At 40.1% G+C, this 19,787-nt stretch overlaps 1 protein-coding gene across 1 annotated transcript; it reads right to left on the reverse strand.

The window, feature by feature from the left end:
• Window positions 1–13,204: 13,204 nt before the first annotated feature.
• Window positions 13,205–15,779, reverse strand: LOC122661429 (phenylcoumaran benzylic ether reductase Pyrc5-like). Its single transcript, XM_043856813.1, has 5 exons — window positions 15,581–15,779; window positions 15,253–15,387; window positions 14,172–14,409; window positions 13,690–13,893; window positions 13,205–13,562 (listed from the first exon to the last, which is right to left on the reverse strand). Exons 1-5 carry the CDS (start codon window positions 15,761–15,763, stop codon window positions 13,396–13,398), a joined length of 927 nt encoding a protein of 308 aa, XP_043712748.1. The 5' UTR covers window positions 15,764–15,779; the 3' UTR covers window positions 13,205–13,395.
• Between the last annotated feature and the right edge of the window lie 4,008 nt (window positions 15,780–19,787).

Raw genomic sequence — 19,787 nt, forward strand, 5'->3', positions numbered from 1 at the left:
CTGTGGCGTGTATTTGTGCTCAAACAAGGTCAGGTGCAAAATGATTGGCACACCCCTACCTTTCAATGGGGGTGGGGCGGTCATTTTGTGTCCAGCCATGTCTCGGTGCAGGTACACGCCACAACACACGACCAGTTCTTTTTTCCAAAAAATATTTATCGAATTGCCATTATCTATTTTTATTTAAGGTAGATGTTCTTTGAGCCGCAGCATAGGCTTCGCCCAAACATATGGGAGTGGCATTTCCACCATTCAGGGGCGTGGAGTGGTCATTTTGCCTACAACCCCCATGCGTTTGGGTGCAGGATGTGCCCCAACACAAAGAACATTTTCATTCCGTTGACATTGGGCATGGCCACTAGTCTTTCCCTTCCTGACAAACAACCGATAGCCACCACAAACCATGTGCCAAATTGCCGAAGACTAACCGAGAATCAAAAGGCCCGATTCATCTGCCTGTGAAACATATTCAGATTAAGTTTTCGAAGCCTTGTGCATCTTTGAATCGATCTAGTTCAACTCTTCCCCATCTTGTCAAACATCCGTTATTTATTTAAGAAAATTTACTAATGCTAATTACACTTTGACCAAATTAAATAACTAATGAAAGAGAGAAGTTTTTAATTTTTATTTTATAACATATCGTATCTCAAATTCTCAGTATACGAGGGCTAGTTCCGACTTTTTCTTTTGGTAAATGGAGCTTTATTATGGAAAACGTGAAAGCTCAAGGCTGAAGTATTGTTGATCTTTGTAATACTTCAGACATTTTTTTGGCAATACTTCAGACTTCAGATGGGCTACTTTACAGAGAGATAACAAAATGAGGGATAACTTTATGGTAATTCGTGCATACCCAAAAGGAAATTAAAAGAAGGGGGTTTTTATCCACGTCAGCGATCTATGTGAAACACCTGCTATTAAATATCGACGCTCCAATTATAAGCCATTTTGGCGTTTCCCAACCGTTGATCTTTCTCACAATACGCTATTTCACTTTTTCTCTGGATGTTATCCCTAAGACCCAAACCCCTTTTTTAAATGGAATCCCTTGGGATCGGTTTGTTCCTCTTCATCTTCCCCAAAACTGTTCTTTCTCCTCTCTCGATCTTTATCTCTATCTCTGTCTTTCTTTCTCTTTCTCCTTCTGATTTCTAGCCATTTATCTTCTTTTCATGTGATTATGTTTGTGGACTTGTTTGTTGTCCGGTGGATCTTATCTTCACCACGGAAGAGGTGAGTATCCCTCTTCCACTCCACTGTTGCTTGTTAGTTTTGCAGGAGCTTTTCTTGTGCTGTTAGTGAGTTTTGGGTGAGAAGTTTTTCGTCTTGGATCTAATCATAGTGTGGTGTCTCAGATTCGGAAGGGAAAAGTATTTGATTACCATGCCGAAAGAGGTTTTTTATCTTGTTAATCCAGATTTTGAAGCAACAACCAAGAAAATGAGAGCTGGCTCTATTGAAATGTTGCATTATGTTTGGAATTGTTGGAATCCTCAAAATAGGGGTTTGGGTGGTGTCGATAAACAGTGGTGTCAAGGATAAAAAATCCGTGGAGATTCGGAGGTGATTGAAAAAGAAGGAGAATGGATGATCCCCTATTTGTAAATCTGTGCTCCGAGAACCAGAAGGGATCAGAAGAGGGATGGAAATTGGGTCCTGGGATTTTGATCTATTTGGATTCATTTAACTCAATCCAATACATTCTGAAACTTAAAAATGCTCCGGAAACTTTTTGGCATCTCCATTATATTCACAATCTATCTCAAGGTTCCATGAAGTGGCCTTCAAATTTGTATACAGAGAAACTAATAGGCTTGCTGATCACTTGTCTAGGAGTCAGTCCTCTAGACTTTTGTTCCCTTAACTAGTATACTTGAGGAGCTTCGGCAGGTCTTAGGTAATGATGCTTCAGGTCTTTGTCTTTGCCTCTATGATCCCTTGTATTTTCTCTTTTTTATATAAAAGGCAAATTTTACGGATACCCCCTCTAAGTAATCAATATGTTACAGGCTTACCAAACATGGTCAAAATATCAACCTTCCCCCCCCTAACGTTATGCACAGTTAATATCCAAAGGTGAAATATTCATTTTACCCCTTAATTATTTAAATAAAAAAACTGTCATTTCATCTTCTTCCATATTCTTACTGGAGAACTGTTGCAAATCCATTTTGGGCGACCATCATCTGCTTTGGGTCCGACGACTATTACCAGTTGGCAATTCCAACTCCGTCAACCATTACCAGCGGCAATTCTACTTTAGATTTTATTTTTTTCTCTTGTAATTTCACTTTCCTCTCCCTCTCCCTCTCCTTCTCCGTCTCCGCCGCCTCTTCCTCTCCGTCTTTGAACCAAATCATAAACATGATTCTGAATCTTGGACAGAACTTTCAGTTTATTATTCTAAGAAAAAGAAAAGGCTGAAAGCGGTAAACTGCTTAGGTTTCATGCTGGAAGGGTTCGTGGAGGGTACCTTACTCTTTAGACATGGCTGAAAGCGGAAAACTGCCGAAAGATAAGAGGCCCCCACACCAGAACTTCCACCTCGAGGCTCTTGAACCCCTTGAAAACCCACTTCTAGCACCTTGAATCCCCTGAACCACGAGCCCGCCAAAATCCTGTGAACATCACCGCTGGAGAAACAAAAAGGGAAAAAAAGAAAAGATACACAGAAGTATCACTCTTGGGTTTATGGGTCACGGGATCGATTCCCATCTTTGCAAACCTTTCTTGAGATGGGTGTTCCAGTAATTCTTTATTTCATTGTCTATTCTCTTAGGCAAGTGAGTTGCTACGGCTGACCACCTGAAACCAAGAACACCAACACTAACGAATGAACACATCTTATTTTCTCAATGAAGAAAATTGAAAAGGAAAACTAAACCCTAGAAATTTCCAATTGGAGAAGGAATCTTTAATGAATAATGGGAAATGAGACTAAACCCATTTTCAGATTTTTGCAGGAAAAGAAAGAAGATCATTTGGAGTAATTAAAAGAAAAGTCATCAGAGATCAAATTCAAATTTGAAAGATTTTAGTTATTTAAAGAAGTAGGATCCGAGAGAGCACACTCATGGATTTTTTTGGAATCTCATCAAGGGAAAAAAAAAGAAAAGGGAAAGGCAACAATCATAAGTTTAGCAAGCTGATTATGTACGGACATGTTCTTGAAGAAATCGATTTTGTTTAAAAAAAAAAAAGGAAAAGATACGGAGAGATTTTGCAGTGGAGAAGATGGGTTTCAGGGTGGGTGCACCGAACAACACTACAACTACAGTGGACAGATTGAAGGGGGAAAACATACCGGTCTTGCTGTTGTTGCTTCTTCCGTCTTCAGAACATGGAAATAGAAGCAAAAATGGGGCCTGTCAATGAATCCCCTTCCCTGTTCTTGCTTGTTCCCCCCTTCAGAACAACGAAGACCAGGAAGAGAATGCTTTGTTTTGTAAAATGGGGTTTTACCTAAAAGGTATTATGGTAAGTTTATCATGTGGTAAGGGTAATTTTATCTAGAAGAGTTAATCGTGATTTAACTGCACAAACCTAACTGTGATTTAACTGCACAAACCTAACGGAGTGAACTAAATTGAAATAAAGTGATAAAATAAAGATAGTCTGTGATATTTTTTCAAAGTTTGGCATGTCCATGATATTTCATACATTTATAGGTGGTGTCCGTAAAATTTGCCCTTATATTAATATATATTTATTGGGAAGCAGTTTTCTGTATGGAAGTGTGGCCTACGCCAGCACTCTCATGTGTCTATCTCTTTCTTCATTAAAACAATTGGGTAGATGTGTCTTTTCACATGAGGAGGAGAGAGATAGACTCATGGGAGTGCTGGCATAGGCCACACTCCCGAGAGAGAACTTTTTCCTATATTTATTATATCTTTCTTTTTTCTAAAAAAAAAATTACTATCACTACCCCACACTCAGCCTATATTTATTAAAACTATCCTATCTTAAACTTCTTTAGTGATAGTACCTTGCTTTTAAACTTTTACATTTCCTTTTACCCTTATGTTTCCTTTTCACCTGGTAACTTGCTAATCTATTACGGCTACGAGTACACCTTCGTTTATGTGCTGAAGACTAAAGTGCATACATTGGTAATTGCATAATTTAATCTTGCTTTTTATTCTGGTTAACATAATTTAATCTTGTCTGTTGCCACCACTTCTATTGGTCGGTTCACTTTGATTCCAATCCGGTTGTTTGGGCCAAACGAGCTGTAACGTTAGGGTGAAATTCCGTTTGTCAATTTCATTTTTGGTTTTGGGCCAGTTCCATTCGAGTTTTCTATCATAGGGTCTATTTGTTTGTCGGAAAGGAGTGCGATGGGAAAAAAAATGCAAGCATAAAACACCAAAAACCCATGTTTGTTTGGTTGATGAGGTGGGAGAAATGAGGAGACAAGTTTGCATAAATAAAGGGGATTGTTGGTTGACGTGGTAATCAAATTTTCCCACCCCCATCCCTCTCCAAAATCCCATCTTTTTGGGTAAGATTTTGTGGGAGAAGAGAGGGTAAAACTTTTTTTTAACTAGGAATACTAGGGCTGTGACAGAGTCGGGTTCGGCCAGGCCTTTTAAAACCCCAACTCAACCTTGAGTCTCCTTAGCTAGGCCCAGGCTTGGCCTGACCCTGACCCGCCCTCAGGGTTGGGCCTTGCTAACCTTGATTGGCTGACCATGGGGGCAAGGGAAATATATGGGTTGACCAGGCTGGGAAAAAGAGGAAGAAATAGAAAAAATAGAAAAAAAGAATAGGAAGAACAATAAAAAAAAGAAAAAAAGAAAAGAAAAAGAAGAAGAATAAGAACAATAAGAAGAAAGAACATGAAGAAGAAGACAGATTCGGGTTGGGTTGGGTCGAGCTCAGCTCGAGGCCTCAACCCTGACCCAGCCTGGCCCTAACTCAACATCGGAAATTCCCAACCCTAACCCGCCCTCAGCTTTAGATGGTATCTCAGCCTAGGCCTTGTTCAGGCTCAGAGCGGGCCAGGGCAGACTCAGGCCATCAAGGCCAAACTTGCACCCCTAAGAAACACAGTAAAAGGATTGCAGTGGGCAGCATGAGAAAGAACGGGGTAGGGCGCAAGAATTGCAGAGTATTGCAGGACAAGTGTCACCTCTCTCTCTCTCTCTGTAATCGATTTGAATGTGCCGTACTAGGAAGGAGGGGGATAAGAGAATTCAATCCTCGATAAGAGCGTTAGGAAGAGGATCTTTATCCCTTGCAATTCCCTGCCCGGTCCAGTTCCCCTAGGGGCTCTAACAAGGAAGGGGGCAATGAACATTCCACTTTACCTGATCAGCCTGGGTGGGGTCCACCTCCCTCTTATTACATGCACTAGGGAACTGGACCGGACAGGGAATTGCAAGAGATAATTTTCCGTAGGAAGAGTGCGTAATTGAAGTTTATAGGGAAAGCAAAGGAGATGGACTACACCGGAGTCGCTTAAAACTGTTCGATGATGGGCATCATGTCCGACTCCGATCGCTACAGCATCTCTCTTTGCTCCTCAAAGCAACTCCCCACTCTCTCCACCTCCATTTAAGTTCCACTGAGAGATTTTGGAGGTTCCCTTAAATTCTCACTTTCATCAGTACACCCCCTTGACCATTGCTGGCGACACCCCTCCCTAGACCGACGCTTTGAATCTTGGCAATCTAGTGCTCAAGTCCTAAGATTTGGTCGTCTACAAAAATCACTTTTCTCATCGTTCCTGCAGTTCCCTTTCTTGTTTTATTAATCTCGTTCACTTTCTCATATACAGAAAAAACAGAGAAAGTTTTCCTACACCTGACTGGAACATTCACCAATCCGTCTTAGAGTTCACAAACTCCTATAGGGTTTTTGTATGTTCCCCAGAATACCCTCCCAAAACCCCTGTGCATTTGTACCTGCCGTGGTGAATGGATTTCCTTCCCATTCACCATGGCTGAAGAAAAACTCAATCCAATTAATGAAAAAACTGATTTTTATCATTTCTCGATTGTTTTTTATTATCACTTCTTGGGTTTGGTACGTTTTAGTATGCTCAATAGTGGTTCAGTTTTTCAGCCTCTCCGCAAAGCAAGGGTAAGGCTACGTACATTATGACCCTCCTATACCCTGCAGTTTCTACCGGATTCTAGAAACAAACCAAAGCAAACAAGAACCACAGACCATTTTCCAATCAGATTGACTAGTTCGGGTTGGAATTTAACATCCCTAGCACAACCAGTCCATTTTCACATAAAAAGAGTGGGAAAATAAATTAAAAAAAAAATAAACAGCTAGAATAATCCATCTGTTTAATTCAGAATTTCTAGCATATTTACTGTATTAGTTCACCACCAAATTGTCATTATCTCATTCATATCAAATCCCACATTGCTATACATATCCTGTGAAATCAAACAAGAATCACAGACCCTGTCCAGACCATCATGCAACAACCTAAACATTTATCGAATGTTAGTAAAACAAGGGAAAACGAACGCCACCCGGTCATGTGTTGTGGCGTGTATTTGTGCTCAAACAAAGTCAGGTGCAAAATGACTGGCACACCCCTGCCTTTCAATGGGGGTGGGGCGATCATTTCGTGTCCAGCCGTGTTTCAGTGCAGGTACATGCCACAACACACGACCAGTTCTTTCTTCCAAAAAATATTTATCGAATTGCCATTATCTATTTTTATTTAAGGTTGATATTCTTTGAGCCGCAGCATAGGCTTCGCCCAAACATATGGGAGTGGCATTTCCACCATTCAAGGGTGTGGAGTGGTCATTTCTCCCACACCCCCATGCGTTTGGGCGTAGCATGTGCCCCCGGCTCAGAGAACATTTTCATTCCATTGACATTGGGTGTGGCCACTAGTCTTTCAATTTGGATCCTCTACTGCCGAGCTGCTCGGCAGGACCCTACTACCAAGACACAACAATGCAAGGAATGGCCGCCTTACCCCTGCCCGAGCGCCTTGCCCAATGGGGGTAAGGCGGGCATTTACCGCCTTACTGTGTCTTAGCAGTAAGGTCCTGCCGGGCAGCTCGCCAGTAGAGGATTTGAATCCCTAGTCTTTCCCTTCCTGACGAACAATCGATAGCCGCCAAGAACCATATGCCAAGGTTCTGACGACTAACCGAGAATCGAAAGGCCCGATTCATCTGCCTGTGAACCATATTCAGATTAAGTTTTCAGAGTCTTGTGCATCTTTGAATCAATCTAGTTCAACTCTTCCCCATCTTCTTATTGAATATCCGTTATTTATTTAAGAAAATTTACTAATGCTAATTACAGTTTGACTAAATTAAATAAATAAAGAAAGACAGAAGTTTTTAATTGTTTTTTATAACATATTGCATCTCAGATTCTCAGTATAGGAGGGCTACTTCAGACTTTTTCTTGGTAAATGGAGCTTTATTATGAAAAGCGTGAAAGCTCATGGCTGAACTATTGTTGATCTTTGTAATACTTTAGATGGGCTACTTTAGAGAGAACAAAATGAAGGACAACTTTTGGGAAAATAACATCCCCTCCCCTCTAAGTTTGCTTAATATCAATCCAGTACCTAAATTTCAACAAAACAAAAAAAAAAAAATCAAGTACCTCGGTTTTCAAAAATGATTACTCCCTCCCTTATTTTATAAAGATTATATCAATCGTACCCTAACCGTTAAAAACTACCATTAATTGATGATGTGGACAGATTCAATTTATCTAAAACCCCAAATTACCCTTAATTTATTTTAATTTCATTTTTACCCTTCCAATCCCAAAATCCCCTTTTTATTTATCTAAAACCCCAAATTACCCTTAATTTATTTTAATTTCATTTTTATCCTTCCAATCCCAAAATCCCCTTTTTGCATCGTTTCTCCCCACAAGCAAAAGGTTTTTTTTATTTTTATTTTAATTTTTTTTTTATTTTTTATTTTTTTATATTTATCGTTTTTCTCTCAAAATCAAAACCCATCGTTTTTCCCCCAAAGCCAAAGTCCTTTTTCATACCTGCAACAATAAAAATGAAGAAATAATCAAAGAAGAAGAACAAGCAGGAGGAGAATCATATAACAGGGACAGGCTCGCCTGATTCCCCAAAAGCAGAGTCATCATCGGATCTCCCTGCAACATTGTCTACACGAGCTCCACAAGCAGGAGGTACAGCCCCACCCAAAATTTCCCCTGTAATTCTCGGCCTTGTAGAGTCGCAAAGGTCTCTCCACTCTATTCTCGGCCTTGCAGAGTCTCAATCAATCCAGGCGCCTTTCGTTCCACTCCAGGAATCAATCCAATCACAACCAGATTACCACTTGCTTGTTGAAACGAAAAAAAAAATCCATAAAACTATCTTCTTTCTTCAACAGAAAAATGAAGAGGAGCCGATAATGAAAAAATAAAAAGGCGAATGAATCAAAGCCTAGAAAGTCATCTAGAACGTTTAGTAATCACTCACAACTTTCACGCACACAGAGACAGAGGAGAGGAAGACGAGTATGGTCTATGGACTTAGATGGATAGAGCGAGACATGCGTTGGATGGGTGGTTTTCTAGATGGATGGATGGATTGAACTAGCAAAATGGAATTTCACACTTGTTGAGACCTGAATTTTGGATTTTGTAGATCAACAATTATTTAGCCATGGCCATATCACTATCTCGGTTGTTCTGCATTCCACTTTGCCCCGTTGCATCCAAAACCAACTGCCTCGCTGTTTTGGTGGTTGGGTTGGGTGCTACATGGACCCAAGAAGAACACGTCATACAGGATAATTGGATCTTTTCACATCATCGTAGAGAAGGAACAAGATTACTGGTTCTGGTTTCGCCGTAGAAGAAGACTTGCAGGTGTGACGGTGGTGGTGTTCGCCGGAGAAGAAAGAAAGAGGCTATTACAAGGGAGAACAAAGGCTTTTGCCTTTTTAACTCTACATAAAAGGGTAATATAGTTTCTTCATAAGCAAGGAAGAAAGACATCTGCTTTCAATAAATATTAAAAAAGATAATTTCATCTTTACACATTTTTTTTAACAACGTTACATACTTAAGGTACGGTTGATATAATCTTTATATAGTAAAAAAGGGAGTAATTTTTTTTTAAAACTTAGGTACCAGAGTGATATTAGGCAAACTTAGAAGGGAGGGGGATGATATTTTCCCATAATTTTTTGGTAACTCGTGTATACTCAAAAGAAATTAAAAGAAGGGGGTTCCATCCACGTCAGCAATCTATGTGAAACTCCTGCCATTAAATATCGACGCTCCAATTATAAGCCATTTTGGCGTTCCCCAACCGTTGATGTTTCTCTTAATGCACAATTTTATTTATTTATTGTTTTTGAAGACAAGAGGGGTATACGACTTTAGGCCAACTAAATCCCCCCTGAAACTCGTACATGACCCCGCGCCACGGACGAACCAGGAGGCAATTTTACTTTTTCTCTGGATGTTATCCCCAAGACCCAAACCCCCTTTTTAAAATGGAATCGCTTTGTTCCTCTTCATCTTCCCCAAATTGTTCTTTCTCTTCTCTCTATCTTTATCTCTATCTCTGTCTTTCTTTCTCTCTCTTGTTCTCTTTCTGATTTCTAGCCATTTGTCTTCTTTTCATGTAAGTATGTTTGTGGACTTGTTTGTTGTCCGGTGGATCTTATCTTCACCACGGAAGAGGTGAGTATCCGTCTTCCACTCCACTGTTGCTTCTTAGTTCTGCAGGAGCTTTTCTTTTGCTGTTAGTGAGTTTTGGGTGAGAAGTTCTTCGTTTTGGATCTAATCCTGGTGTGGTGTGTCTTAGATTCGGAAGGGAAAAGTATTTGGTTATCATGCTGAAATAGTATGTTTTTTTTTCCTTGTTAATCCAGATTTTGAAGCAACAACCAAGAAAATGACTGCGGTTGCCGATGGCTCCATTGAAATGCCGCATTATGTTTGGAATTGTTGGAATTCTTGAAATAGGGGCTTGGGTGGGGTCGGGGAAATGGTTTCGAGCATCGTTTATGATTTTATTTTATTATTGTATTGGACGATATGTGTCGGTTTTGTTAGTCACGGATAGATACTGTGCCAATATCATATTGATAGCATGGTATGAATAAGGGATAAAATGGTAAAAAAAACTCATTTTTACGAAATTTCAGGAATAATTTATACACGGTATCGTATAGGTTTTGCGTGAAACAGGTGGACTACCTGAGGTCTTAAAATAAAGGAGCCGCCCTTCAATTTCAATTGTTGTTTACTCTTCTTAAAAAGAAATATAGACTCTCTCTATCTATGTATGTTTAACAATAATAATACTCCGAAAATTTGAACCCCCTTTTTTTCCAAAGCTTAAAAAAGAGGATAATTTTCCCACTTGCTGACGTCGAGTGGGCAACGAAGTTACATTTGATGTAGAGTAGGTGTTGATGAACTTGCATTCGATGTTGAGTTGACATCGAAGAACCCTCATCTGATGCCGATCCGGTTCACTTCCAAAATCTAGATTTATTATTTATTCATAACTTTCGAACTATAATAAGTTTCCATTGAATATAAGAAAAGAAATAAGGTTTGTTGAAAAATATTTCAAAAAAAAAATCAATTTTAAAATAGGTTTCACAGCCTAAAATTATTATTTCAATTTCTCAAGCCAAAGTGACTCTCGACATACTAAATCAGTCCTCCGGTAGTGGTAAAGAAGTTCCGATCAGCCCTTCTTCTCCCCACTACGGATGATATGTCATCATCCAGCATTGTACAGCAACGTGTACGTATCCTCCCACTACTTGGGTAATCTCCATTCTACACTTGGTTTTCATAGGTCTCCATGGACTACGAGTACACCTTCGTTTATGTGCTGAAGACTGAAGTGGATACATTGGTAATTGCATAATTTAATTGTGTTTTTTATTTTGGTTAACATAATTTAATCTGGCCAGTTGCAACCACTTCTATTGGTTGGTTCACTTCGATTCCAATCGGGTTGAATTAGTATTAGGCATGTTTTGGGCCAACCGAGCTGTAACGTTAAAGGTGAAATTCCGTTTGTCAATTTCAGTTTTCGTTTTGGGCCAGTTCCATTCAGGTTTTCCGTTGTAGGGTCTATTAGTTTGTCGGAAAGGAGTGGGGTGGGAAAAAATTGCAAGTTCTGCATAAAACAACCAAACCCCATGTTTGTTTGGTTGATGAGGTGGGGAGAAATGAGGAGACAAGTATGCATAAATAAAGGGGATTGTAGGTTGACGTGGCAATGAAATTTTCTCACTCCCATCCCTCTTCAAAATCCTATATTTTTGGGTGGGATTTTGTCGGGGAAGAGAGGGTTAAACTTTTTTTTTAATTAGGAACACTAGGGTTGTGATAGGGTCGGTTTGGGTTGGGCCTTTTAAAACCCCAGCTCAATGTTGAGTCCCCTTAGCTAGGCCCAGGCCTGGCCCGGCCCTGACTCAAATCCAACCCTAACCTGCCCTCAGGGTTGGGCTTTGCTAACCTTGATTGGCCCTGACCATGGGGGGAAGGGAGATATATGGGCTGACCAAGCTAGGAAGAAGAGAAAGAAGAAGAACAAGAAGAAAGAAGAAGTAGAAAAAAGAAGATGAACGCCACAAAAAAAATAATAATAATAAACAAGAAAAAGAAGAAGAATAAGAAGAAGATGGGGTCAAGTCTGGCTTAGCCCGAGGCCTCAACCCTGAACCGGCCTGGCCCTGACTCAACACCGGAAATTCCCAACCCTAACCCGCCCTCAGGTTCAGGCGGTATCTCAACCCAGACCTTGTTCATGCTTAGAGCAGGCTAGGGTAGGGTCAGGCCATCGGGGCCAAACTTGCACTCCTAAGAAACACGGTAAAAGGATTGCAGTGGGCAGCATGAGGAAGAGCGGGATAGGGTGCGGGAATTGTAGAGTATTGCAGGATAAGTGTCACCTCTCTCTCTCTCTCTCTCTCTCTCTCTCTCTCTCTCTCTCTAATCGATTTGAATGTGCCATACCTGGAAGGAGGGGGATAATAGAAATCTATCCCCGATAAGAGCAGTAGGAATAGGATCTTTATCCCCTGCAATTCCCTGCCCAGTCCAGTTCCCCTAGTGGCCCTAACAAGGGAGGGGGGGGGGGGGGGGCGGGGGCGCAATGACCATTCCACCTTGCCCAAACACTCTGCCCGGGTGGGGTGCACCTCCCTCTTATTACATGCAGTAGGGAACTAGACCGGATAGGGAATTGCAAGAGATAATTTTCTATAGGAAAAGTGTGAAATTGAAGTTTATAGTGAAAGCAATGGAGATGGACTACACAGGAGTCGCTTACAACCGTTCGATGACGTGCATCATGTCCAACTCCGATCGCTACAATATCTCTCTTCTCCCTTCTCTCCTCAAAGCTGCTCCCACTCTCTCCACCTCCGTTTAAGTTCCATTGAGAGATTTTGGAGGTTCCCTTGAATTCTCCCTTTTGTTAGTACACCTGCTTGACCATTGTCGTCGACACGCCTGCCTAGGCCAACGCTTTGAATTTTGGCAATCCAGTGCTCAAGTCCTATGATTTGGTCGTCTACAAAAATCACTTTTCTCATCCTTCCTATAATCCCCTTGTTTTATTAATCTCATTCACTTTTTCATATACAGAAAAAACAGAAAAAGTTTTCAAACACCTAGCTGGAACGTTCATCGATTCGCCTTAGGGTTAACAAACCCCTATAGGAATTTTATATATTTCCTAGAATACCCTCCCAAAACCCCTGTGCTTTTGAACCCGCATGGTGAGTGGATTTCCTTCGCATTCACCATGGCTGAAGAAAAACTCAATTCAATTAATAAAAAACTGATTTTTATCATTACTTGATTTTTTTTTGTTATTATTATCACTTTTTGGGTTTGGTACGTTTTATTATGCTCAGTGGTGGTTCAGTTTTTCAATCACTCCGTAAAGCAAGGGTAAGGCTACCAACATTATGACCCTCCCATACCTTGCAATGGTGGGAGCCTAATGCACAATGTACTCCTTCTAATAGTGGTTCAGTTTCTACCGGATTCTAGAAACAAACCAAAGCAAAACTGTTAAGGGTTCGGGTGGGTTCAGTTTTCAATCAGATCGACTAGTTCGGGTTGGAAGTCAACATCCCTCGTACAACCCATCCATTTTCACATTAAAAGAGGAAGAAATAAATTAAAAAACAGATTAAACAACAAGAATAATCCATCTGTTTAATTCAAAATTTCTAGCATATTTACTGTATTAGTCCACCACCAAACCATCATTATCTCATTCATATCAAATCCCACATTGCTATACATATCCTGTGAAATCAAACAAAAACAATAGACCCTGTCCAGACCATCACGCAACAACCTAAACATTTATTGACTCATAGTTACTATGAAAAGTGAACACCAAACTCTATCCGGAGAAAGAGTTCTGTTCCACTCTCAGACAAACTGATTGAGGTATTCATCCACGGTAATGTATTTCACATCAGGATATAGCTCAGATGCCTCCACCCCAAATGAAACTTCTATCTCGAAGTTTGTATGATCTCCCTTCACAAAAACCGAGTGCCCGATCGCCAATATCACATTCACTGGAATAGGGGCCTCTGCAATTACCCAAATAAAACCAAAAAAATTGGCATCAAATTAGGCCTTTATTGACACTATTTAGTTCAATTTATCAATTAGTTTTCAAAGCAGATAATAGCTTTTAATCATCTTCTGTTCACTGACCTTGGATGTTCTTGAGTACTTGATCCTCTGGAACATAGACCCTTTCAAGGGTCTTGCCGATCTTCTTCTCCCAGAGGGAAACTAGTTCATTGAATGAATAAATGTTGCCTGGTGATCTGATGTAGAGGACCTTGTTCAAGGTCCTTGGATCATCCACTGCTTTAATCGTGTAGGTGCCAATGTCTTTCTCATTGTTGAAAATTGCTGCAGAGGAGAAGGTGATACAAATAATTAAACATAAATTTAATAAACTAATATTACATCCAAACTTACAATTCTGCAGCTCTGGTTCTAAGATCCAAGTAGAAAATGCAATAAGCAAAAATACAATTCAATATCCAAGACCCTATATGAGAGAAGAGAATCGATACTTAATGACATTTTTCAACACTGTATCAACATGAATTTATAGTTGCAGTGAAGAATTCAGATGATCAGAATAAGAGGAGGTAATGTAATGATGCTCACAGACAATTAGTTACCTTTGGGATTTCCATCCCCCAAGATGACAACTTTGTCTCTAGGAGGTGCAGTGGCACCAGGCTGTGACAAACTGGGAAGAAAGTAGCCGGCAAAGAAGTTAGAAGAAACATAAGTGTAGGGAATCCCTTCAGCCTCAACAGTTCGGCGGATTTGAGCCTTGATCTCAAATGCAGACTTTGCAGGCTCAACAGCATGAACACGATCCACATCATTCCCAAATTCCGAAGGGAAGAACCTCTGAATAACAATTCAAGAAAGAAAAACACAATCATGAAACAAAGAATCACCACTCTCCATAACTTGACAATGAAGCATTCCAGTAGGCCATTGCTATAAATACTTCTTATAATCATTCTAATAAATCGAACCCAGATCATCAATATTTTTAAATAAATCGAACCCATCTGGTTCAGCAATAATATATAATTAAGGAGCCACTGAGCAAGAGTATTGAAAGGGGTAGTTTCATCAAGTTAGCGTTTTACAGCTTATAATTGAAGCAAGGACGGCATTATACAATTAAGGACCTAACAATGATTCTCATGAAGCACCAGACCAGATTCCCACCCATTTCAAGTTAGTGGACAGTGGTAGGTGGAATTTTTATTTTTTTTTCATAAGAAGACAGTGGTCGGTGGTTGAGTCCACTATTTTCATGATAAAGGAGTGGCTGCAATGAGTGATGAAATTAGGCAGAACGTTACTCAATTCCTTCACACACACAAACTTGCTCTAAAATACTGAAAAGTCCAGAAACTTAGAAACTATTATTTGTTTACTTTGAAGATAAATCATAAATGTCAGGAAAAAAATAACAACTTGTTAAACAAATTCGGTGGGGGTTGGTGGTGAATAGTGACAGGGGAACCACCAGTTTCTATTCTCCAGAAAAAACATGGATAGTGGAAAACGTGAGACTCTGAAAGTCTGAAGGATACCAATCTCATTAAACTCTGAAAGTTTCCCACTTTCTTTCTTTGGGTGGAGGGTTTCTAGCCATCCAACAGTCCAACCATTTTATACTTTCAAGAAGAAGAAGAAGAAGAACAGAGAAATCAAAACACACCAAGATCCATTTACCTTCACGTTTCCAGCTTCTTTGATAGCAGCAATGATCTTCACTTGATCTGCCAACTGCCCATGACCGACAGTAGAGATCACCACATCGACCTGCTTGATTGCCTTTACCAAACTCTCGTGATCGTACAAATCCCCCTAATCCAAAATCCAAATTAAAAAAATTAAAAAATCATTAGAAATAAAAAAATGAAAACATTATTAGAAATCCATCCTGTCACACACACCGACAGAATAAAAAAAAAACTTTCTTCCCAAAAAAAAGGGCTAGAAACGTATATTCTAGTATAATTTATTAATCCCTAGTTTTTCTATTCAAAAATATACTCACGTAGAGGAAGGTGACCCCAGATTCCTTAAAACTCTTGATGAGTTCGGCTTTGGCTGGATCAGAAGCGGTGCTTTCCCTGATCAAAGCAAAGGTCGGGTGGCCGGACTTGGCGCTCGCTTCTACGATAAACTTTCCGATATAACCAGTCCCTCCGATGATCAATATCTTGCTGGTCTCAGCCATTGTTAAAGGGTGATACTGACAATAGTGGTTGTAATTGCAGCGGTGATTGAGATTTCCGGTGCGTTTCAGAAATCTCCGGCAATAATCTAAGAGGTACTCGGCAGAGCGAAGGGGTGGGTTTGCGTCTCTGCTTTGTGGTCTACCTACACGTTTATAAAGGGAAAGCGCAGAACTGTTCCAGGTAATGAATTTACGTAAATAACCTTCCTTCATCATCGTGATGTAATAATACTGACTAATCAGTGGGGGCCACAGGAAGAGGACCACACTGGGAGAGATTGTGGGTTCCACAAAGAGATCTTACCATGTTCGTCCAATAATGGTTAAACATTCGAATCCAATGTTCAGTGAAATTTCTCTTTCAGAAAAATAAAATTACATAAAAAAACAGTTTTTTTTTTATTTTTTTATAATTTGTTTCCCAATATGTCCTTTCTATAATGATTGAATTCTTCCTCAGTTATGAACGTGGCCGTGATATCGGAAGGTTCATTTATATGTCCACGTTCAAAGCTATGGTGTGGGGTGACTGGTGACGTTGTTGAAAATGTGAGAAGCTTCTAGAGCCTTCAGGGGCTCCATTGGAAAAATAGCAAATGGCAACGGATGGTGTTGCCTCGGCGTGTCCCTTAGTTATTGGCACGGACTTGTAATGGGATTCGACACTCTTGCACTCACAACGGCACAAGGAGGTTGAGGGGGATCTTTATCACCTCCACCAGATGGCTGCCCGGTCCAGTTCCCTTAACAAAGGGGAACTGAAATGACCTCTCTACCCATGCCCAAACACTCTGTCTGGGTGGGATCCACCATCCCCCTATTAGAGGAATTGGGGAACTGGGCCGATCAACAAACTGAAGGAGATAATTTTCCAGGTTGAGGCTGGTGTGAAATGAAATTAAACCAACCACAGTGTTGCCTCGACGTGTCCCTTAGTTATAAGCACGCACTTGTAATGGGATTCGGCACCAAAGTTCATAATTCAGGTATTGGATTCGGGATCGGTTATGGCCGAAATTTTTTTGGATCGGGATTGGATCAGTCCAAATCGATCAAGATCGGTCAAAAAACCCTCCAAAATTGTTTTTTTATGGATTGGATCATGTATCGGCCAGAGTTGGTGGGTGTTGTGATCTCGGGATTGGATTAGCCGATATTATCTGGATCGTATCGGTCAAAATCGACTGGTATCGGTCAGTATCAATCGATAACGATCAAGATAATATAAAAAACTAAAAAAAAAAACTTAAAAATTCTTGGATCGGATCGACCAATCCAACCGAGTTGGGCGATCCAATCAACGATCCAGTAAAATCTTGGGATCGTCCTCAATCGATCCAATCCGGCCAATTCGGCACTCTTCCGCCCCTATATCAGTGCATGGTCAATGAGAGCTCACAAAGGCATCGAATATGGGTGAGATTTTTCATTTCGGCATTTTTGGCACTCTATCGTACTGATGGTTTTTATGCTAGAATCGAAACTGAATCGAACCAAATTAGAACCAATTTTGTTTGGTTACTTATTGGATTCGATTTTAGTTTTGGTTTCCAGTTCTAGTTTCAAATTGACACCTTTACAAGAAGGTGGGTAAAAAGGTAAGGATGATTTTGCCGGTTAAGGTCTCTTGTAATCACAATTCAAGGAAATAGGATTAGAACATAATTAGTCAAAATAGATACCACACAATAAAAAAAGATTGATTTGTTCAGTACCACGTGTTTAACACAAATGAAACTTCAAATTGAATGATAAAAAAACATGATCAAATACTTCGAGAACAATCAGATGGTATGGGTTTTAAATGTTTATAGGTAAAAAATACTTGACAAAAAAAAAATGAAAAATGCACATGTAAATTGGCACCAACTCATGTCATATTAATTAAATATTAATATTTGATATAAGGGTCATAAACTTACATATCTAAAATCAAATTTAGGTTTTGTTTTTTGGATTCTCTAAATGACACCTCTATATGTGTATTTAAAGCTTGACACCTTCTTTTGTAGGTAAGATGACAAAAGCACAATTTGAATAATTGGAATTGATATTAGAATTGGTCATTGTCGATTCTAATCCGAATCTGGAATATTTGACCAGGAACCCTAAAATCATTGGATCATATTCACCGATCTGATCAATATTTAGTTAATACATGCTTTAAACGTCATTTTTTCCCAGTTTTTTTTATACTTTTCCATCGCAAGCGGCCAAAAAGCAAGCCGCTTGGCGCTCAAGTACCCTTAGACGTAAAGGCGCTACTCAGCCCAACTCTAAACCAAGAAGAAAGTCCTTCCGTCCCTATTTGAGTAAGGCACGTGCCAGAACAAGGCGAGCCAAAGTCTCGCTTCCCTGCCCTAGCTGATCTACGAGTAAAAGGCACTTCTCAAAAAACATAAATTTTGATTTAAAAAAAAATAATAATAATCTATATAAGCTTATGGCTAGGGGTGTAACCAAGTCGGGTTGAGCCATGTTTTTATAAAGCTAAGTCACCTTAGGCCAACCCAAACCCAACCCGACGAGTTGGGATATTGCAGCCTGGACCCCACTCTACCAAGCTCATTCTAACCTAGCCCAACCCTGATTGCACCAGAACGGCTTTGATTGACCTTGGTAGCCCCTATTTTTGTCATTTCAGGATTAGACAAGGCTGTTGGCCCTATTTGTTGACCATATACATGAATGGTATTATTATATATAATTATATATTATATTCTTATACGAAAAAGATGATTTGGCTCCTCTCCAGCGAGCCCATCACCCAGGGAGTGCCTAGTGAAGCATTCAATGGCTGGGGTGGCTAGATGCGTGTCAAACCCCACACAATCATACATCCCGAACACATACCCAACAGTTCAACTGTTAGATGCCTCACTAGGCACTCACTGGGTGGGACGCTCGTTGGAGAGGAGCCCAATGCAAAAAAAAGATCGCTACCTGATCCCACAATAGCGGGACCCTTGTACACTAGATGTGCCCTTTTTATGCTTCAACTGACTTTAGATAGGTTATATATATATGGGAATTATATAGGTCAGAGAGGGGGAAAATGGATTTATATAAGAGGGCCCGCATATTAAATGAAGAGAGAAAAGAGAGATCTGAAGGAACATGTATTATGTGATTTTGTGCCAGCCTTGAGGCCATAGTTTAATCGTGATTTCATTGTCTTCAAATATCCTCGATCGTTTACCAAAAAAAAATAAAAAATAAAAAAAGGCTCGAGCCAATAAGAGGATTGATCCGAAAGCAATTGTGGACAACCTTCGATAAGTCCGAACGACTACAGTTTGTCTGGTTTCGAAAGTTTTATTTGCCAACAAATTTTCACATGGAACTGGAGCCCTTCATGAAGTTTTGATAAAATTATTGTCGATGTGACTGCTGGACTGCCATACATTATTAGATTCCCCCCCTCCACCCAACAACTACCATCAAATGGATCTTTATCACCTCCAGTTTGCTGATCGGCTCAGTTCCCCAGTTCCTCTAACAAAGGGAGGCTAAAATGACCTCTCTACCCATGCCCAAACACCCTGTCTGGGTGGGGTCCACCATCCCCCTATTAGAGGAATTGGGGAACTAGGCCGGTCAGCAAACTGGAGGTGATAATTTTCCACCACCAAATAGTTCCATTCTATGAGAAAATGATATAGGTACTATTATTAGTATTTTCTCTTTTATACATTTTCTCTCTTTCTCGACACTATTTGATACATTTTTCTTTATGATTCACATGAATTCTCCCGTATATGAATTGTGAGGTGCTCTTCTCCCGTTTGTCCATTAATTGACTTTGAATATATCAATATGAATGGGCAATTTACAAATCCCTCAGGTCCTTCAAACAGTTAATTATGGTGGCATGCAACATCCTTCCCACAAGTTCAACCATAGCATCATACAACTTTGAACAATAGGAATCAGACCAAACACAGTGCCTTCTAGGGCCCTCCTCACCTTTTTTCTGAAAAATTTGAGGTTACGAATGAAAGCATCAAACAAGGATTGCAGACTT

The sequence above is a fragment of the Telopea speciosissima genome, chromosome 5, assembly GCF_018873765.1.
Source record: "Telopea speciosissima isolate NSW1024214 ecotype Mountain lineage chromosome 5, Tspe_v1, whole genome shotgun sequence".
Classification (NCBI taxonomy): Eukaryota; Viridiplantae; Streptophyta; class Magnoliopsida; order Proteales; family Proteaceae; genus Telopea; species Telopea speciosissima.

What these genes read in the sequence shown, in the direction of transcription:
- LOC122661429 (XM_043856813.1), bottom strand. Translation starts at nt 15,763, where the DNA reads ATGGCTGAGACCAGCAAGATATTGATCATCGGAGGGACTGGTTATATC. An exon ending in AAGAAGCTGGAAACGTGAAG is followed by an intron (nt 14,410 to 15,252) that starts GTAAATGGATCT and finishes ATTGTTATTCAG; the next exon opens with AGGTTCTTCCCTTCGGAATT. An exon ending in GGGGGATGGAAATCCCAAAG is followed by an intron (nt 13,894 to 14,171) that starts GTAACTAATTGT and finishes TCTCCTCTGCAG; the next exon opens with CAATTTTCAACAATGAGAAA.